Source organism: Rattus norvegicus, chromosome 7 (assembly GCF_036323735.1).
Source record: "Rattus norvegicus strain BN/NHsdMcwi chromosome 7, GRCr8, whole genome shotgun sequence".
In the NCBI taxonomy this organism is placed as follows: domain Eukaryota; kingdom Metazoa; phylum Chordata; class Mammalia; order Rodentia; family Muridae; genus Rattus; species Rattus norvegicus.
Genome location: NC_086025.1, coordinates 122,183,844 through 122,206,219, shown reverse-complemented (window position 1 = coordinate 122,206,219; position 22,376 = coordinate 122,183,844). Strand labels below are relative to the sequence as shown.

At 42.3% G+C, this 22,376-nt stretch overlaps 1 protein-coding gene across 26 annotated transcripts in view; it reads right to left on the bottom strand.

The window, feature by feature from the left end:
• Ppp6r2 (protein phosphatase 6, regulatory subunit 2) overlaps positions 1 to 22,376 on the bottom strand; it is a 71,658-nt gene that overhangs the window by 30,406 nt on the left and 18,876 nt on the right. For 5 of the 26 annotated variants that reach the window (XM_063263337.1, XM_039078857.2, XM_063263345.1 and 2 more), the window contains exons 2-7: positions 18,558 to 18,658; positions 12,599 to 12,726; positions 11,342 to 11,497; positions 8,131 to 8,213; positions 7,701 to 7,748; positions 2,170 to 2,412 (exon numbers count right to left, since the gene is read on the bottom strand). In XM_063263337.1, coding sequence (XP_063119407.1) covers positions 2,170 to 2,396 — 227 coding nt within the window. In that variant the 5' untranslated portion in view covers positions 2,397 to 2,412; positions 7,701 to 7,748; positions 8,131 to 8,213; ... (1 more) ...; positions 12,599 to 12,726; positions 18,558 to 18,658. 26 annotated transcript variants of the gene reach the window in all.

Genomic DNA, 22,376 nt, shown 5'->3' with positions numbered 1-22,376 from the left:
CAGATTAAGTCATTTCTGGGATTACTTCTTCCTGGCTAACCTTTCTGGCCTTGTCTGTGAAGTGGGGCTCCCAAGGCCCCAGCTCATGGGATTGCTATAATCCTGCACAAGTGTTTAGGAGATAACACATGACCACTGAGGGCAAGGAGACCAGAGAGAGCAGGAAGACGGTCAGGTCGGCTGCAGTGAAGGCCACAGTGATGCTCCATCTGATCCAAACAAAACACAATACAAGCTCAAATTCTATGGGGTGATGAAGCAAAGGACAGAAAACATTTGAGACATTTTCAGAACCCAGGGAAATCATCTTGTCTATACAGTGAACAGGATCTCTCTACATAGCCCTGGCTGTCTGGAACTCACTATGTAGACCAGGCTAGCCTGGTCCTATTCTGCCCCTTTTCAAGTATGCTGAGTTAAAAAGGCAAGAAGAACATCTGGTTGCAAAACCACTATGGCAGAGTGCTCTCCTAGGATCTGGCAGCCGGAAGCTCTGAAGTGAATCACAGCACCACATACTGGGCATGAGAAGGGAGGAAGGAAAGAAAAGAGGGAATGATACTGAATTAGACCAAGCTCAGGTACTCATGAAGCAGCGGACAGTAAGTTCAAGTTACACAAATCCAGAGGGCTACAGTCGTACATGCAGGCAAAACACTCATATACATATTTACATTAAGATGGACGTGCAGCCCTCAGCTTACCATGTACCAGGCTCCTGAGAGCCATGCGTTTCCTCAGGACCTTCCCTGCTTCAGCTTACCTCATGCTTTAGTAATCTCTGACTCTGCAAGGCTCCCGAGTCATTAGTGCTATTCTGAGAATCCCTGTCTTGGCCCCTTAAATATCCCTCCTCTGTCACTTTGTTCTGATGTGTTACCCAAACTGGTAACACATGGAAGGAAGAGGGCAGGTAGGCTGCGGATACTTGATCCTGAGACCATGATGGCCTCCAGCTATGGTTACCCTATCCATGAAGTCATAGCTCATTTGAGAGCAGGCCTCTGCTCTTCCTATTATGTGATTCCCTGTCAGAGACAGACTGACAGGAAACACTGAAGCCCCCCACAGGCTGCCTCATCGTCCAGCCCTGCCGTGTTTTCTTCCAGAGGACAAAGATCAGCAAAGATTTTTTTTGTGAAGAGCCAAATTAAAAATATTTTTGAAGATCTTTTTTTGTGACTGGACTCTGATTGTATATGGATTAGTGTGGCATGCCAACGACACCAAAAAGATCATCGACATGTGTAACAAAGTACTCTTTCTTAATTTTTCAAATACTTAAAAATGTAAAAGCTGCCAGGCATGGGTATATCTGAGGCCCTGAGATCCTTCATCTGGGAGGCTTGTGGCAGAAAGCCATGAAACAAACTAGTATGTGAGACAGACACAGTAAGTCTTTGTGTCATAGGCTGGGGGGTAAGGACTAACAAGCCACACATCATGGCTTACTGATCCTATTCCAAGACCTTCCAACCACACTTGTGTACAGTGGACTTCCTCACAAGCATCTAGATCTGCCTGCTAATTGTCCTTAACTGTGCCCATAAACACTATGGACCATATGGTCTATTCAGGAAGACAAACCTAAGCTGGAACCTGGCCTCACTTGTCCTTCTTGCCGCCCTCCCACTTCAGATTTTACTTCCTCAAAGCTTCAAGCATCCTGTGATGACACTGTCCCTTCCCTTTTGTCACCTCCCAACATCCTGCTCAAACTGGAAGTAAAACATTCTAGGAAAATTTTCTAAAGGTTTAGTGCCACTAATGATAATAGTATACTTCCTCTTAACTAAACACCCTAAAGGAAAGCATTTCCTAGGGCTCAGAAGTCAGACATGAACCCTATAACCTACCTGCCAACTCTAATGAGGTGCACAGCTCTGCAATCTCAGACCCATTTATCATGGGTCTTTCTTTCAGCATATTGTCACTCAAATTGTCCCAATGCATGCCACCTTAATATAAATTCATTTATAACTCAGAAGGAGAAAACACATATACAAGAGATTCGAAGCTCTTAAACCTCACAACCAATCAACCAACAAACTGTACAACGGCCTCCTTATTCCTCATGTGGTGATGCCCTGGCTCTAGCTGTCCTCAGACAGTGGCCACAGCCTCCCTAAGCATTACCCAGCTGGCCTGGGTAACTGCCTCAGTACATACTTGAATCGGACCTTCTCTTCCATGTCCTGGGGTGGGTCTTGTGTGATGAGGTTCACCAGCTCCTCCATACACTGCTGCCTGCACAGGAAGTCCAGCAGCTTCTGGTTCTGAGCCTTACACTCTTGCAAGATGTCATCTTCATCCATTAATTCCTGCAGTGTCACATGTTCCTTGTCGAGGAGCTTGTCAACGTGGGACGTGGTATTCAAGTCAAATTTCCAGAACATGATGGTGGTCACAGAGCTGCAAGCAAGGATAAAAGCAGCTCACTCGGGGTTGGGGATTTAGCTCAGTGGTAGAGCGCTTGCTTAGCAAGCACAAGGCCCTGGGTTCGGTCCCCAGCTCCGAAAAAAAGAAAAAAAAAGAAAAAAAAAAAAAAAAAAAAAAAAGCAGCTCACTCTTCCCACTCTCAGCCATGCCATACCAAAGTCCAAGAAGCTCATCCCCAACATACACACACGCAATCCTGCGGTCTAGGAATTGCTCTCAGCTATAGGTCCCTTTCCTGTGACTCTGGGGTCCCCTTATGTGACCTACCTTCCCCCCCACCTACAGTGCTTAAGTCTCTAGAGGCTCTCCTTTTGATCATGGCTCTGAGAGGCCCACACATCTGTCTCCCAAGTATCAGCACCAGGAATGCCTCTCCATCCTGAAAAGGTTAATTCAAACCAGAAACCCAGCCTCTCATGGTCTAATCCCTCCTGAGTGAACACAGGACATGTATTCCTGGAATACTCTCAGAGCCTATATCTAACAAGCCAAACAAAAGACAGCACATTTTGCTTGATCCTGCCGTTTGCTGTGGTCATCTGCCATCTAGCCCCTCAGTTTACTGTGGCAATCTTGCTGAGTAACATCGAGGGTTATAGAGGGGACAACTCTCTCCTTCACACGTATACAAACTGTGCATGAACTCTCACCGCAGCAATCAGAAGACCAGCACCAGCCCCACCCTGCTCTGCCTCCCCAACCCTTCTTCCGGCTTGTGTCATCAGTCCATCCTAGATGAGGCGAGGCTCACTGTCAGTGTGTGGGCCAGCAAGTCAGATAACAGTTTTTACTGTTCTGACAACAAAGAAGAAATACAGCTAAAGCTTGTCTTCAAAGAACAGGTCTTTTACATTATTTTCACATTTATTTATGTGTAAGTGCACATGCATGCACACACTCACCCAGGAGAGCATACACGTGCACAGGTCAGAGGACAACTTGTGGGAGTCAGTTCTTATTTTCTATCATGTGGGCCCCATGGCCTGAATTTAGGTCAAGCCATCTCACTGGTTTAAATTAAATACCATATGAAGTTGTTTACAAAACTGTAATAATCTGAGGGGCTTATCTTACATAGTATTTTTACTTTAAAAAATCTAAAAGACTGGGGTTAAAGAGATGGCTCAGAAGTTAAGAGTCCTGGCTGTTGATTCAGAGGTTCTGGGGATTGGTTTCTATCACTCACAACAGTCTGTAATTCCAGTCCCAGGGGATATAATGCCATTTTCTGACCTGTGTGGCCACTGTACACATATGGTATACAGACATGCATAGGCCAAAAACATATATAATTTGAGACAGGCTTTTACTGTGTGGCTCTAGCTGGCCTGAAACTCACTATGTAGACCAGACTGACCTCAAACTCACAGAGGGACACCTGCCTCTTCCTCCCAAATGCTGAGAGTAACGATGTGTGCCACCTCTCCTGGTGCTAAAATAAACCTAAATGAAAAAACAGACTGGCTGCAGTTCTTAAATGTGTGTTTGTGACTCTGGGCTACCTGTGAAGACCTGACCCAGCAGCCTCTGACACCAATGTATATCAGCTGATCTTCAATAAGTGTACAAAATCAAATAAACGGAAAAAAGTATGTGTGTATGTATATGTAGTTTTTTCAACATATCATGCCAGAAAACAAAATATACATTTAAAAAACAAAACTGAAGCTCAACCCTTACTTCACACCAGACCCCAAATTAACATGATATATGTCACAGGGTTAGTCATAAAATCTACAACTTGAAATCCTAAAGGACAGTGCTTTGGAGGCTGGGAGTATAGCTCAGTGGTAAAGCCATATACAAGGTCATTAGGTTTGTTTCTCAGCACTACAGAGGCAGGAATTGGATAGAAAGGAAGGGCCAGAGCAAGAAGGGAATGACAATGTGGCACAGCTACTTTGAAAAGAATCTGACCACTCTTTATAAAGTTAGGCGCACTCTCACCAGGTACTCAACCAGTTCTACTCTCAGGGCCAACATAAGAAAAATTAAATCCTATGTGTAATCTAAACTGAGAGGAGGTGGGCAGCCACCCGGTTCACAGTAGTTACACACAGGGAGCAGCTCAAATACCTGTTAACAGGTGAGTTACCTCCCCATATAACAGACCCTTCCTCCCTGCATAGAACAAGCACAACACGCTGGAGTGTCAGGGCAAGAAGGCCAATAGCTCCATTTATACGGAAGTCAGAAAGTGTGAAACAGACCTGAGGCAAGGAGAGTAGAGGCTGCAGAGGCTGTGCCAGGCCAGGGATATGGCACTGAAAACCACACTGTGACAGAAGGGAACTGGGCGGTAACATAAGGGCTAGGCTGAGAGTCAGGTCTTGAATGAGGTAGCATGGCTGTCACAGTTTACCTTGCAGAACCAGGTCTTAGTTAGGGTTTCTCCTGCTGTGAAAAGCGTGGTCATCGCAGGTGACCTTGGAAGGGAGGGTCTGTTCAGACTACACTTCCATGCCCCGGTCCTTTACAAGGCAGGGATGAATGCGGAGGCCACGTTGACACAGTGCTCACTGGCTCACTCCGTCTTGCTCACGGTTTTCCTATGTGCCCCAGGCACAGCCTCAGCTCCATCTACACCAGAGTGTCTAAGTGAAGACCCTCAGGAAAAACTCCCAGATTCACAATTCTCAAGGCTACTGGTCTCTTCTCCCTTTTCCTTCTTCTCTGTTTGGTTTTTGCGACAGGGTTTCTCTGTGTAGCCTTGGCTGTCCTGAAACTTGCTCTGTAGACCAGGCTGACCTTGAACTCAGAGATCCTCCTGCCTCTGCCTCCTGAGTGCTGGGATTAAAGGTGTGCACCACTGCCCAGATACTGGTCTCTCCTTAATCACCACTAATTTCTCAGCTCCAGCTAACCAGCATCAATTTGTACCATCAAACAAAGGTTTCATTTCAAAATAAGGTCTTGTTAATTACAGCCAATTCTTCAGTCTCAGCTGACCAGACCACAGACTCCTAATATCGCATAAATGGCCATGCGTCTCTGCTTCCTTCTGAAACTTCACAAACCACCCTCATCGCCACAGTGCTCTCCATTGTCTTCCGAGTTCCCAGGGAACAGCCCACAGAGCACGGAGCACCCAAGGGCTTTTCTAGCCTGTCTTAGGGTTTCTATTGCTGTGGTGAAGCACCATGACCAAAAAGCAAACTGGAGAGGAAAGGGTTTATTTGGCTTACCCTTCCAGATTGTAGTCCTCACTGGAGGAAGTCAGAACAAGAACTCAAGCAGGGCTGGATCCTAGAGGAGGGAGCTAGTGCAGAGGCCATGGACAGATGCTGCTTCCTGACCTGTTTCCCATGGCTTGCTTGCTTTTTTTTTTTTTTTAAAGATTTATTTCATGTATATAAGTCCACTGTAGCTGTCTTCACACACACCAGAAGAGGGCATCAGATCCCATTACAGATGGTTGTGAGCCACCATGTGTTGCTGGGAATTGAACTCAGGACCTCTGGAGGAGCAGTCAGTGCTCTTAACCGCTGAGCCATCTATCTCTCCAGCCCAAAAAACTTAAATCTTGTTGATATAGTCAGAGTTGAAAATAATTGACTCAAGGACAGACATAGGATGTGTGAAATTTAAAATATTCAAATGCAAGGCAAATGAGGAGGTCTCCGTGTTAACTTCCTTGTTGATGGGTACACTTGTCAGTCTCTGGTTAGAGAGATGACTCACCAAGTAATAGCCCTCGTTCTTGCAGGGGACCTGACCTGCTCATCATGGCTTGCTTTCTTATAGAACTCAGGACACCAGGCTTGGGATGGCACCACCCACCACATGCTGGGCCCTTTCCTATTGATCACTAGTTAAGAAAATGCCTAACAGATGGATCTCATAGAGGCATCCTTGAGGTTCCTTCCTCTCTGACAACTCTAACTTGTGTCAAGTTAACACACAAAACCATCTAGAACACAGCCCAAAGTTCAGATGCTACCATGAATCTCTCAAAAACACATGGCCAGGACTGTCATTGCAATACCCCATGGCCTGGTACCAATCCATCTTAGTTAGGGTTTCTACTGCTGTGACAAAGCCATGACATAAGCAATGGGAGTGGAAAGGGTTTATTTCAACTATACTTCCACATCATAATCCATCATAGAAGGAAGTCAAGGCAGGAACTGAAGGCAGGAACTGGAGCTGAAGCCTTTGCTGGACACTCCTTAGCGGCGTGCTCCCCACGGCTTGCTCAACCTGTGTTCTTATAGCACCCAGCACCACCAGCTCACAGTGTGTTGGGCCTCCCACACTAATCAAAAAAATGCCCACAGGCCAATCAGTCTGGCTTCTCAAAGGCCTCTAGCTTATGTCAAGGTGATGACTCTATGAACTAACTATGGACTGAGCCTGGCAATGGTGCTGTATGCCTTTAGTCCTGGCACACGGGAGAGGGGCAGGTAGGTGGATCTCTGAGTTCGAGTCTACAGAGTGAGTTGCAGGATAGCCAGGATTACAGGCAGGGCAGGTCTCTGTTAGTCCAAAACTAGCCTAATCCTCATGGCCAGTTCTAGCCCACACGAGGCTTCATACAAAGAGCCTGTCACAGAAAGGGGGTTGGGGGAGGGTCAAGATAACAAAATCGGGGTTGGGGATTTAGCTCAGAGCGCTTGCCTAGCAAGTGCAAGGCCCTGGGTTCGGTCCCCAGCTCCAAAAAAAAAAAAAAACCAAACTGCAAAACAGTAACCCCTGGCCCACCATGCTCAGCTCAACTAATCTATACTTTGTTTGGTTTTGGTCTCACTTTTTAAAAAAAATTGGTTTATACAATATAGCTAAAGTTGGCCTCAAACTCAAAATTCTTCTGCTTCAGCCTCCACAAAAGTCTAGGGCTGTAGATGCGTACTACCACACGCATAGCATTTATTATTCTATCAACTAAAAATTCATTCCTTTGGACATAACCATTCATCTGGCCAAAATTATGTTTAGTAGACATCTCTCTTCCTGATGATATGGCAAGGAAAAGGGATTATATTATTAGGAAAAGAGAATAGATATTTCAAGTTTAAAAATCATGTAAGTGGAATTATATCTACTACTAAATCTCTTAGCATCCATGACAAAGTGAATACATAACTAAGAAACTAGCAATAAAACAAACAAAAGCAAAGGCCAAAATGAAACATCTCCCATAATCTTGTCGACAAAAATAAGAAAGAAAAAATAAAAACTAAAGAATGAGGAAGTAGAAAACATTAAATAAAATGACAGACACTAGTACTAGTAGGCCGTGAGCACACGTGGGATGAACTTACCAATGCAGAAGTCTCTCAGACTGGATGTGCAAACCGCAACAATGTTTCCTATAAACAACACACGTTAGCCAAGTGCCATGGCTGTCACTTTAGTCCCAGCACTGGGAGGCAGAAGAAGGCAGACCTTTGTGAATTCAAGGAGCCTGGACCTCAGAGTGAGTTCCACAACAGCCAGGGATACACAGAGAGAGACCTTGTCTCAAGCAACAAACAAACAAATGATAATTACTTTAAAAAATTGAAGGCAGAAATATGACAACTGAAAAACACACAGTGGGCAAATGTAAACCAAAAGCTGAGATTCAATTAATATTTGATAAACTAACTTTAAGGCAAAAACAAAAAACCAACAACAAAAAACGGAAAGAAGTAAGAGGCAGTGTTATACACAGTAAAGAAGAAAGGATGCAAGCATGATAAACATACAGACCTTATGGGGTTCGGCAGCCTCTACCATGCAGCAGTAAACAGAAATCCACACAAACAAAACTGCCTTGGCCCTGGACATTGATCCTAGGGAAACAAAAACTTCATCACACAAAAACCTTCACATAAATGTTGACAGCAGCTTAACTGGTATCAGTCAAAAGCTAGAAGAGCATCAGAGCACTCAGGAGACAGAGTCAAGCACGTCTCTGTGAATTCGATGCTAGTCTGGTTTACACAGTGAGTTCTAGGACAGCCAGCACTACAGAGTGAGACCCTTTATCAAACCAAACAACAACAAAGCTAGAATCACATAGTACAATCACTGTCTTTGCATGCTAACTACAAAGGGGGGTAGGGAAGGCTGGCATCTACTTGGACAGTCTTCAAGCTGTAGGCTACAACACAACACGCATTACCAACACAATAAGGAAAATGGAGTTCTAAAAAGTCAGTCTAGGGGGCTGGAGAGATGGCTCAGTGGTTAAGAGCACTGACTGCTCTTCCAGAGGTCCTGAGTTCAAATCCAAAAAACCACATGGTGGCTCCCAACCATCTGAATAGGATCTGATGCCCTCTTCTGGTGTACATGAAGATACTGACAGTGTACTCACATACATAAAATAAATAAATATTTAAAAAAAAAAAAAAGCTGGGGCTGGGGATTTAGCTCAGTGGTAGAGCGCTTACCTAGGAAGCGCAAGGCCCTGGGTTCGGTCCCCAGCTCCGAAAAAAAGAACCAAAAAAAAAAAAAAAAAAAAAAAAAAAAAAGCCGGTCTATGCTTACTTTGATAACACATATACTAAAGTCAGACTAACATGGCCCCATGTAAGGAAGATATAAAAATGCATGAATCGTTCCTTATTTTCTTGCCTAACATGTATATGCTATAGAAACAGTTAACAAGAAAATAACTTTAAATGATGGCTGGCTTTAATGTCATATGAAAAGTTTATGTATAAGTACTATTGTTAAGAACGTATGTGTTGGGGGGTTGGGGATTTAGCTCAGCGGTAGAGCGCTTGCCTAGCAAGCCCAAGGCCCTCGGTTCGGTCCCCAGCTCCAAAAAAAAACAAAAACAAAAAAAAAAAAAAAAAAAGTATGTGTTGGGATGGAGAGATAGCTCAGTGGCTAAGAGCACTGACTGCTCTTCCAGAGGTCCTGAGTTCAATTCCCAGTAACCACATGGTGACTCACAACCATCTGTAATGGGATCTGATGCCCTCTTCTGGTGTGTCTGAAGACAGCAATAATGTACTCACATACATAAAATAAATAAATGTTTAAAAAAAAAAAAAGAACATATGTGTTAAGTTCATGTAAGTGGAATAAATGTTTTATGATTGGGGAAAAATTGTTTTTGCGACAGAGTGTCCTGTTTGCCAAAATAACCTCAAACTCGCTATGTAGCTGAGAATCACCTTGACCTCCTAGTCTTTTTGCCTCTGTCTTTCTGCTGTTCAACAGGGCTCAAATCCAGGGCTTTCATTCATGTTAGGCAAGCATTCTGTCAACTGAGTTATTTCCAGCCCCCAAAAGAGAAAATACTGGTGAGTTGGGGGGGGGCACCTGATAAGTGTTTAGAAAATTATTACTGGGCAAAGTAAATCATTTCCAAAAGGCTGCATACTATGATCCCATTAACAACTTGGTAGGTTTTGGTTTTGCTTGTTTTATTTGTTTGAGATACACAGTCTCACTCTAGTGCCAATAATTCTCCCACTTCAGCCTCTTAAGGTTAAGAGCACACTGCAATGCCTAGCTCCAGTATATTTTTAAATGATAAAATCTGAGAAATGGCATGATGGCTCATAACTTTAATCACAGCATTTGGAAGGCAGAGGCAGGTGGCTCGCTGTGAGTTCAAGGTCAGCCTGGTCTATATAGCAAGCAAGTTCCAGGACAGCCAGAGCTACTTAGAGAGACCCTATCTCAAAAGAACAAACAACAACAAAATTCTAGAAACCGAAGCTGAAGAGATGGCTCAGTGGTTAGGAGAGCACTAGTTGTTTTCACAGAAGACCTGGGTTTCAGTTCCAGCATCCACATGGCGGCTCACAACCATATGTAACTCCAGCTTTGGGGGTCTTATACCTGTCTTCTTCTGACATCTTTTTTTTTTTTTTGGAGCTTGGGATCGAACCCAGGGCCTTGTGCTTCCTAGGCAAGTGCTCTACCACTGAGCTAAATCCCCAACCCCTTCTTCTGACATCTTAAGGCACCAGGAATACACATAGTACAGACATATATGCAGGCAAAGCATTCATACACACAAAATAAATAAAACATTTTTAAAATTATGAATGGGAGGACAGTGTGGTGATTAATATTGTTAACTAACAGGATCTAGAGTCACCTAGTAGACAAGGCCCTGGCGTATTGTGAGAGAACGCCTTTAAGTTAACTGAAGTGGGAAGATACACCAAAGATTGGGCAGCTATTCCCTGGGCTTGGGTTCTAGACCTCATAAGAAGGAAGGCAGCTCTGCACGGGGACCTGTGAACTCCCCATCACTAGCTGTGAACTCAACACCACCACTGCCCAGTGGATACAGCACACTTCTTAAATCTATGGACTTACGTCTTACAAGTTTTTGAAAAGTTTAAAACTCATAATACTTTAAAAATGCCGTGCCTCTCCATCTTCCCTATTTTTACAGTAGAATTCCAACTACCCATTTACATTCCTTTTATTGTAACCTATTTTTGCTAAATCTCAATTTCTATTTCCATCTCTCAGTTCAACACTGAATGATTTTTCAGTTACATATGACAGTTCACTAATTCTGTCTTAAATATGTTTAATCTATTTAAATTCACAAGTGCCTTTAGCTGATGAGCCATCTTATAGGTCCAATTATTGAATATTTCTTTCAAACCTTGTTTATTGTTTTGTTTTGTTTTAATAGAAGTAGGGTCTCAATGGTACAAGCTGATCTTAAATTTATGGTGATCATCTTACCTCAGATTTTCAAATCCTGGGATTACAGGTGTCAAACACCATGCCTTGTCTCTATACCCTGTCTTCCACAGAGATGCTTAACTATCCACAGATGGCTGGCTGGTTACCACTGAGAACATCCTTGTCCATAACCAGCTTTGGACTTAGTGAGTCAACACAGCAGGATAAGCTTCCCATTCTGACTACTGTCCTTGAGATTCCTTCCAGACTATAAGGAACAACAAGATATGGCCAATACCTCCTACATGCTTACCAGCAGTGAATGAAGAAAGGAGCCGTACGTTCTGCTTCTCTATTTCCCAGGGTGACAGAACCGACCGGAAGAAAGAGGGTAGAATCAAACACAAGTGCTGCCCATGTGATCCTATAGTTCCGTGAAAGAGTCCAACAGAACGCGCTGTGGTAGAGACTGTTGCCAAGAGAGAATTAGAATCTATCTAATTCTCTATCTATCTATCTATCTATCTATCTATCTATCTATCTATCTATCTAACTATCTATCTATCACTATCCAGCCACAAATCAGCTCTTATGTTTTTTTCTATTTTAACTTTTTAAATTTATCAATTACAAATATGGTGATGGCCCATGCAGAGGCAGGTAACTGTAAGTTCAAGGCCAGCATGGTCTATATGGTGAGTTCCAGGACAGCCAGGGCTATAAAGAAAGGCTTTTAAATTTAAAAACTAAACAACTTTACTTATCATTACTGTGTATATGTGTGTAATGTGTGTCAGTACAGATGCATTTATGCCATCCCACACATCTAGAGATCAAAAAACAACCTTTTGGGGTCAATTCTCTCCTTCCAATCTGAGTTTCAGAGATCAAACTGGGGTCATCACGCTCCTGGAATAGGTACTGTGGTCATCAAGTCATACTGCCAGCCCTTTTCTTTTCAATTGAGAACAGTTGGGATAAAACAAGCTTCTTAAATCTGTGGCTTTTGTCTTTGTTTTTGAAAAGTGGAGCCTTTCTATCACAGCAACAAATAAGGAAACAATGCCCAGAGCATGCTTTATTCTCAAGAGAACTAATGCTTTCTTCAGGACAGAACAAAAGAGAGCTGCCATGACATTCAGTGTCCTATCTCCTATCTCCTCTCTCTCACCCTTGGGCCTTATCTAAATGTTTAGGACAACAAAATGCTGGCAAGAAACTACAGGTGCTGTGATGCTCAGCTGTAATCCCAGCATTCAGGACACAGAGGAGTATCCTAAGTTTAAGAACAGTTTTGGCAGCCAGGTGATGGGGGACAGGGTGGGGGTTCCCCTTTAATCCCAGCATTTGGGAGGCAAGAGGCAGGTATATCTCAGTAAGTTCAAGGTCTGTCTGATCTACAGAGTTAGTTCCACAACAGGCAAGGCAGTGAAACCCTGTCTTACAAACAAAAACAGTCAGCCTTGGCTACATAGTGAGATCCTGCCATCTGACTTCAAATGTCCATCTGTAAAATATATTTGAGTAACCTGTACAATAAGCTAGAATTTAACTGAAAAGATCACCTTACCTTCTATGGCAATACCTTGTTTAAATCTTGTATTCAGGCAAAATAAAAAGCATTTGGGCTCTTTCTTTTGTATACATGCAATTTTAAAAAAGGTGTTTTCATTCTGCAAAGAGTTTTGGTTGGTTTACCTGAAAATGAAAGAAAAAATATTTAATTTTCTTTTATAGGGTTAATATGCATCTTAGTTTCTTTTCCTGATTCTGTGATAAAACACAAGAGCATCTTAAGGAAGGGCTGGTTTAGCTCTCAGTTCCAGGTCCTTCATGTACAGAAGGAACTTGAAACAGTCAGTCAAAAAATATCTGTACTCAGCCCACTGTCTCCTCTCACTCTCTCTCATACAGTCTAAGGCCACTGCCCACAGTATGATGCCGCCCACAGTGGGCAGCCTTCCGCCTCAGTCACTGCAATCACCATAATCTCCTGCACACATGACTGCAGGTCCATTTCCCAAGTGATTCTAGACCCTGTCAAGTAGTTCACAATGTCATCACACTAACAAAAATGTCAGACCAAAAACAAAGGACAACGAAATAAATCAACTATTATTTCGATTGTCATCTTGATAGGACTGAGAAGCACCTAAGAGAGCTATAAAGCTCCTCTGGATGTGTCTGAGGGCATCAAGAGATGACTGATTATGGTGAGAAGACCTGCCTTGAAGGTATAGTTGACAGCACCTAATAGGCTGAGGGCCTGAAAAAGAATTACACAGAAAAACAGAGAGGCTAGCTAACAGATATATATATATATATATATATATATATATATATATATATATATATATAGTGTTATAATAATATATAATATTATATAATATATAGTGTTATCCCTAGTGCTGAATTAAAGGCATGCCCCCACTATATCCAGACTCACAGTGTAGGGTTTTATTGTTATTTGTTTTGTTTTTTTAAAAGATTTATTCATTTATTATATATAAGTACACTGTAGCTATCTTCAGATACACCAGGAGAGGGTATTGGATCTCTTTACAGATGGTTGTGAGCTACCATGTGGTTGCTGGGAATTGAACTCAGGACCTCTGGAAGAGCAGTCTTAACCAGTGAGCTGTCTCTCCAGCCCCTTGTTTTGGTTTTGATACAGGGTCTCACAATGAGGTCTTAACACTCACTGTGTAGACCAGGCTGGCCTTGAACTCATACAGCTCTGCCTGCCTTCATCTCCTGAGTGTTGGGATTAAAGACCACCACACCTTTGGTTCTCTCTCTTTTTTTTTTTTTCCCTTTGCTGTGGAGAGGGGAACACCTTCAAGATCTGTTTTTTCTGTGTAGACCTGGCTGCCCTGGATCTCACTCTGTAGACCAGGCTGGCCTCAAACTCAAGAGATCTGCCTGGCTCTGGCTCTGGCTCTGCCTCCCACATGTTGGGATTAAAAGTGCATGCCACTATGCCCAGCCACAGTGAGGTTCCTAGGCCTCTAGAACTGGTTTGATTATAGAAGGTTTTTGGAATAGCTTGGAGAAACACATTAGAAAGAATTTAGGATGTTATAAATTGAGGTTTCGGGCTGGAGAGATGGCTCAGTGGTTAAGAGCACTGACTGCTCTTCTAGAGGTCCTGAGTTCAAATCCCAGCACTCACATGGTGGCTCACAACCATCTGTAATAGGATCCGATGCCCTCTTCTGGTGTGTCTAAAGACAGCTACAGTATATTCATATAAATAAAATAAATCTTAAAAAAAAAAAAGAAAAAATTGAGGTCTCTAGGTAATTCTGCTAGGATCTCAGAAGATCAGAATACTGACAGAAGTGTGGAAAAGAACATTTTCATATAAGAACAATGTCTATATTAGGAACTAAATTAATCAGAAGCCACTTGTATTTCATTGTGGGGAAAAAATGTTTTTACCTATGTTCTGTCAGTGCCTGAGACTATGTGGAGGCTGAGTTAATATTTTATTTATTTTTTTTAATTTGTATGGGTGTTTTGCCTGAATGTGGATCTGGGAATTGGATGCCTTGGAACTGGAGTTATAGATGGCTGTGAGCCACCATGTAGGTGCTGAGAATTGAATTTGGGTCTTCTGATGGAGGAGCCAGAATTCCTAACCACTGAGAATCCCTCTAGCTTCTAAAAGGCTGAATTAAAGGTAAATAGCTAACTTCTGGTGCAGGCCAGGTCTCCCTAGACCTTTCATTCCTGTCTCTCCAGACTTCCTCTTTATCCTACCATGGCGTTTCTCCAGAGGCCCCTCCACCCTACCCACTTCCTGAGGACTCTGCCTCTCAGTTCAGATCCAGCTTAAGGCTTTCCCTCAACCCTCCCAGCTTTCCCTTCTGGTCCATCTCCACTCCTTTGTCAGCCACCAACCCCTCAGAAATCTTTTTACCAGGGATTCCCAGTGGGAGTACTGGGCTGGGCTGGGACACCAGAAGACAATTTTCACTATCCTTCCAGCCCCCCATGCTCATCTTTCCGGTTTTACACTCCCTGGGGACTGTCTCTTGGTGCAGACCCAGCCTCCCTAGCTCTTCCCTGTGGACTTATTGTTTTGATTCTTTTTTGTTTTTTTTTCTTAAATATTCATTTATTTTATTTATATGAGTACACTGTAGCTGTCTTCAGACACACCAGAAGAGGGCATCAGATACCATTACAGATGGTTGTGAGCCACCACGTGGTTGCTGGGATTTGAACTCAGGACCTCTGGAAGAGTAGTCAGTGCTCTTAACCACTGAGCCATCTCTCCAGCTTTATTGTTTTGTTTTGCTTTCAAGATTTGTTTTTGTCTTATTGTTCTCATGCTTGTTTATTTATTTTTTTGTTTGTTTTGTAGGAGGAGTTGTATTTCTTAGTTTCTTCTGTTTTGTTTTTGTTTCTTGTTTGTTCATTTGTTTGGAAAGAGACAGAAAAAAAAAGAACATAAATTGGGTGAGTAGGATCAGGAAGGAACTTGAGAGCAAAACCATGAACTTAAGTTAGGAATTAAATAATTAATCTAGCAAAGTAAATTTGACAGCATCCTAGCATTCGAGCTGAAGCATGGATACTGGCGGCTGTTTTTAGAGACGATCACAGCGTGAATATGAGCAAACACAAGGTAGAAGAAAGGCCAGAAAGCTTTCAGTTTCCTCAGCAAAGCACCAAAGTAAAGTTGGGGCCAAGAAAAGGGTGGCTGCTGAAAAGACAAAGGTACTTAAAAAGAAGCCAAGTGTTTTGCATCAGAACAATAGGAACTGGCTGCTCTCACCCAAAGTTGGTTGAGGCTTAAAGGTTTCAACTCTGGTGCATCCTATTGGTGCTGGGTCTCTTAGGAAAGTGTTTCAGTCATCTAAGCACTCAGAGGACATTGTCCAAGAGGCACCAGCTACGGACCAAGCTCTGGCAGACTGGGAATGTTCATGTAATGCTCAGGCTGGTAGTCAGTCCTAAGCACTATGAAAAAGCAGACCGAGCAAGCCAGGAAGCCCCACCACTTCATGACCTCTACTTCATCAGGTCTTCCTGCCTCCAGGTTCTGTGTTCAGAGATGAACTATGATACAGAGGTGTAACAAAATAAACCCTTTCCTCCCCATATTGCGTTCCAATATGGTGTTCCATCACAGCAATAGAAACTCTAAGGCATAGAATCATGGGGGTTTTCATTCTGGTTTCAAAGAAAAGTCTGGACGACCAGGCAATGTGTGGTAGGGTCTGGATCCCCCTAGAAAATCCCTCAGAAGACAGATGCGTAACACTGTAAAGGTAAGGCCAAGATTCAATAGAGACTCCAGAGGGGTTGGGGATTTAGCTCAGTGGTAGAGCGCTTGCCTAGCCCGCGCAAGGCCCTGGGTTCGGTCCCCAGCTCTGGAAAAAAAAAAAAAAGAGAGACTCCAGGAGTCAGATGTGGTGACTCATATCTGAATTCAGCACTGGCAAGACTGAGGTACGAGGATTACAATGAGTTCGAGGTCAGCATGGGTTACACAGTAAGTAAAGTAAAGTAAAGTAAAGTAAAGTAAATAAATAAGGCTAAAGAGATCGCTCAACAGTTAAGAGCACATACTATACTTAACAGAAGACAAGAGTTCAATTCTCAGCACCCACATCTGGCAGCCCACAACCACCTGTAACTCCAGGGTGCCTCTGGCCTTTATGAGGACCTGTACTCACATATGTATACCTCCTTCCTCTGTACATAATTAAAAATAAAGAGGACTGGAAAGATGGCTCAGTGTTAAGAGCACTGACTGATCTTCCAGAGGTTCTGAGTTCAATTCCCAGCAACCACATGGTGGCTCACAACCATCTGTGCCCTCTTCTAGTATGTCTGAAGACAGTGACTGTACTCACATACAAAGTAAATAAATAAATCTTAAAAAATAAAATAAATGGGCTGGAGAGATGGCTCAGTGGTTAAGAGCACTGACTGCTGTTCCAGAGGTCCTGAGTTCAATTCCCAGCAACCACATGGTAGCTCATAACCATCTGGGATCTGATGTCCTCTTCTGGTGTGTCTGACAGCTACAATGTATTTATATATAATAAATAGATCTTTAAAAAATAAAATTAATAATAAAAAATAAAAATAAATACATAAAGAAGTTAAGAGTTGCCACAAACATGGAATGTATGCTGGGGAAAATTACGGAAGTGAACACTCCAGCTCAAGAGAAAAGGCCACATGGTTATAACCAGCAAGGCCATAGGGATAAGGCTGTTTAGGACCTTGGGAACTCACATCATACCACCCACTTCTCCAAATGCCAGTCATGGAGCTGGAGGGTTTGTGCCCACAAATAATTTTGTGTGTGTACATGCCATGCCAAGACAATTTGTGGCAGTCAGTTCTCTCCTCTCAGCTTGTATGTGGGTCCCTGGAAGCAAACTCAGTTGTCAGGGGGCAGCAAGTGCCTTTATGCATCTAGCCAAGCAAGAAAACGAGGGCCTGCCTAGCTTTAGTCTGACACTTCCCTGCTATTCTGCAATTCTTTCTTTTGGAAATACTGGGACACTTGGCACTGCTGAGAGTGTGTACTCTGCACGACTGTGCACTGAAGCATGCTACTTATTTTACTTCCCAGGACTTACAGCTAAGATTTTCAGAGCTTTAGAATATGCTTTGGACTTAGAATTTTAAATAACACTGGAAAGACCTATTAGAGAATAGATTTGCATTACACTGTCAACAGGAGACTTTTGGGAGCCAAAAGTGGAATATTATAGTTTAAAGAGATGTGTTTACGGGGCTGGGGATTTAGCTCAGTGGTAGAGCGCTTACCTAGGAACCGCAAGGCCCTGGGTTTGGTCCCCAGCTCCGAAAAAAAGAACCAAAAAAAAAAAAAAATGTGTTTAGATATCAAGTTGACAAGGGATAGACAACTCGTGGTGGTCAAGATTTTAGTAAAATACACTCTGGTTGTGTCTGTGAGTGTTTTTAGAGAACATTACTAAGTGTATTAAGACCCAACCTGAAGTATGCCACACCAATTCTTACGCTAGGAATCTAAATGGAAAAAAAGGAGAAAATGAAGCCAGGCAGTGGTGGTGCATACCTTTAATTTCAGGACTTGGGAGGCAGAAGCAGGTGGATATCTGAGTCTTTGGCTAGCCCGGTCTACACAGTGAGTTCCAGGACAACCAGGACTACACAGAGAAATTTTGTCTGGGGTTAAAAAAAAAAAAAAAAAAAAAAAAAAAGCTAGCTAGTCTAGACATTTCCCCCTATGTTTCCTTACCAGCACAATGCAAACTACTTTTTGTTCCAGCATACCCTGACATGATTAAAACCTCTGAAACTGACTGTAAGCCCAGAATCATCTTTCCACCCTTGTTTTGTTTTGCTCAGCTGGTCACATTATCTGGTGTCATTATCTAGTCATAATGACATAAAACTGACACATTATCTTTAGTTAGTATCCAAATCACCAGAACATTTCAAAATTAAGGAACCAAAAAACTTATGTTGCTTATTCTACAAAAATTTAGTATTGCCTTGGACGTGGTGGCACACACCTTTGATCTCAGCACTCAGGAGGCAGAGGTAGGCAGATCTCTATGAGTTCAAGGCCCGCCTGGTCTATGGAGAGAGTTCCAGGACAGCCAAGGCTGAGAACCTGTATCAAAAAAGCAAAACAAAAACAATTTAGTATTAATACAAATCCATTCTATCCATTCTGTATTTGACTAACTCGCTCAGTGGTTAAAATGGCACCCCAAACAGTCCACAGACCATAGGTGTTGAACATGAATGATTATAGTGCCATGTAACTCAGGAGCCTGAAGAAAAAGATCTCTAGAGGCCAAGAGTTCAAGGCCAGCCTGGGCAATTCTAGAAGGTATTGTTTTGTTTCTTTTTCATCTGGAGATACATATATTAAATGAACTAAGCCAGTCTAAGAGAGACAATGTTGCATGTTTTCTTTCCCTTGTCGTTCTAGACTTTATAGATACATAGAAGCAAGATTGTCTGGAGGAACAAAGGGGAACAAAGGGGAGTGAGGAAGGAAAAGAAAAAAGCAGTAGGGGAGAGAGAGAGAATGTGCTCAAAGAATATTATAGACTTGCAAGAAAGTGGCTTTTGGTAACCAAGTACAATTAATTTAAAAAATAAAAAGAACCTGAGGGCCTGAGAAAGATTGGTTGGAAGTTCCCAGTCTTAGAACTGTGCTGGAGACCCATTAACAAATGCATATTCCTGCTGTGGTGGTTTGAATGAGAATGGACCCCATGGACTCATATGCTTGCAAGTCTAGTAACCAGTTGGTAAACTACTTGGGAGTGTTAGGAGGTGAACCCTCCTTGGAGTAGGTGTGTTACTGGAGGTAGACATGGAGGTTTCTTTCTTTTCTTTTCCTTCTTTCTTTCTGTCTGTCTTTCATTTGTTCATCCATTAGAGGTTTCTTTCTTTTCTTTCTCTCTTTCTTTCTTTCTTTCTTCCTTTCTTTCATTTCTTCGTTTGTTTGTCCTTTGGGGTTTTTTTTCCCTCCAAGACAGGGTCTTACTATAGAGCTCTGGTTGTTCTGGAACTCACTATGTAGACTAAGCTGGCCTCAAACTCACAGAGATCTGCCTACTTCTGCCTCCCAAGTTCCGGGATTATAGGTGTGAAACATTACATCCAAAGTCCATGCCGGGCCCAGTGTCCCTGTCTCTCTGCTGCCTGCAGATCAGAATGTAAAATTGTCAGCTACTTCTCCAGCACCATGCCTGCCTTGAGTGATAACATGTTCCCCACCATGATGATAATGGACTAACCCTCTGAGCCAGCTTCAATCAAATGCTTTCCTTTAGAAGAATTGCCATGAAACTCCTTGAAACAACAGAAGACACCTGAGCACAAGCTAACTGACAATTCCCCTCAACTTGTAGAAGAAAAACACTATTTACTGTGCTCTTTAACCACCTCCAACATAACAATACACATTCCTCAAAGAAATGACTAACTCCGAGGACTGCAGCAAAAAAATACACACACACACACACACACACACACACACACACACACACTCACACACACGTCCATTAATAAGTACAGGCAGCTGGACAAACTGGCACACACCTGTAATCTCAGCATTCACCAGGCAGATCTCTATAAGCTCAAGGCCAGACTGCTGGTCTACAGACCAAGACCCTGTCCAAAAAAGAAGAAAAGAAAAAAGAAAAAGAAAGATGGAAAAGAAAAAAGAATAAAACAAAACAGAACAGTGCTTTTCTATTTTTCTTGAATTGAATACAAGATATAAGCAAGATATTTCCATAGACCATAAGGTGATCTTCCTTGCATGTTTCCTCATATAGAATCTAGACATTTATGTATTTAATACATATATGCATGGATATAAAGGTGTGAGAGCAAAAGGAGGGACTATATGGGAGGAAGAAGGGGACCAGTAGGAGGAAGGATGTGGAAGGTAATGGAGCATAAATATAAACAAGATGAAATTGTCTTGTGTGACAAGTAAAAAATTAATGATAAAAAAAGTAGAGAGATCCTGTCTTTTAAAAAAAGAGAAAAAAAGAAATTGGGAGACAAAAGACAAAAAGTAGAAACAACTGCAGTGTGCATCAACAGATGAATGAATAAACAAAATAAGATACAGGCATCTGGGGGCTGTAGCTCAGTGGTAAAGTACAAGCTTAGCATGCACACAGCATGCATACAACCCTGACACCAAAGAACATGCACATAAACAAAAGGCAGAATAGTGCTCCTACTGAAAAGGAAATTCAAGGTAGGTGATTCTCTATGATTTTCAGGCCAGCCTACAGAGCCAGCTCCACAGCCAGGGCTACATAGAGAAACCTTGTCTCTTAATTAATTAATTAATTAATTAAAAACCCAAACAGCATGTAATTCTATTCATGAGGAAATTAGAATACTTGGTTTCAAAGACAGAAAGTTCAACAGCAGTTGCCAAGGAGCTGAAGGGAGGGTGAGTCAACAGCTGCTATACACTGGGTACAAAGTTTCAACTGGACAGATGGGGCTGTAATCCCTGATGGGTGCTTGCCTAGCATGTGGTAGCTCCTTGGTTTAAGCTCCAGCATTGCAGGTTTTCTTCAGGAATCTCTCTGGAATAAGCTCTCCAACACCAAAGAGAGAATGACAATAGATGAGAGGAAATTATTCACCAGTAGACCAAAGCGCAGATAGCTCTTGAAAGGTACGGGCCCAGTTTGCATTATCATTTTATATTCTAACACCATAAGGTGGGGCAAGTGAGCAAGATTGGTCTGGTTTCCACAGATCCACCTTCTCGGCTGTTCCATGTAGCAAATGAAGTCATTCATGATTGGCAAAAGGTGGTACAAGCAGTGCTTTGAGTGAATCACTAAATATAACAACAAATCAATGTGTAATAATTGTTTTTTTCTACCTTATTCTACTTCAAGGAGTAAAAAAAATAGAGAAGAAAAGCAGTTCTGTGACAGAAAGTTTTTTAGTCCAGGGGCTGAATAATGATGATATACAGCATAGACTGCTACAGTGGTGGCTTTCATATTATGTATACTTATTACAGCTAACTGAAAATTCAGTGGACTTGGTAGCCCAGCTACCTGGGAGGCTGCAATGAGAGGCTCATTAATTCATCACTACCCTTAGCAACACAAGCACACCCTCTTTAAAAATGTCACTTAGCTAGGATTGACATTGCTTGCCTTCAATCCCAGAACTCAGTGTTCCGAGAGGGGAGGCAGAGGCTGGTAGGTATCTGTGAGTTCAAGGGCAACCTGGTTCAGCAAGTTCCAGGACAGCCAGGGCTACCCTGTTCCCCACCAAAAAAAATTCATGTAAACACTTTAGAATAATAATACACAAAGGCCTTTAAATACATGTCATTATCTTTTATTTTATTAACTTACAAAAATAATGAAGAATTAAGTAGCTATAGAATTTGAGTGTTTGTTTTGAAAGAATTTAAATGAGGGATTGGAATGGCTCATCACTGGTTGCTCTTCCAGGGAACCTGGGTTCAGTTCCCAGCACCCACATGACAACATACAATCATCTTTTAAGTACAGTCCCAGGAGACCCGGCACCACCACACAGACATACATACACATAAAATAAAAATAAATACATTTAAAAACTTTGAATGAACTAGATTCAGTGGAACAGAACTAAGGAAAAGAGAGGACCACATTTCAAATTTTAAAATTCTAACATTAAAAAAGTATAGAATTTTAAATTAGAAGACTTGGGCTATTTTTTTATTTGTTTGTTTAAGATATGATCTCACAGTCAGGTGTGGTAGTAGTTCATGCTTTTAGTCCCAGTACATGGGAGGCAGAGGTAGGCCTATCACTATGTTCAAGGCCAACTTAGTCTAC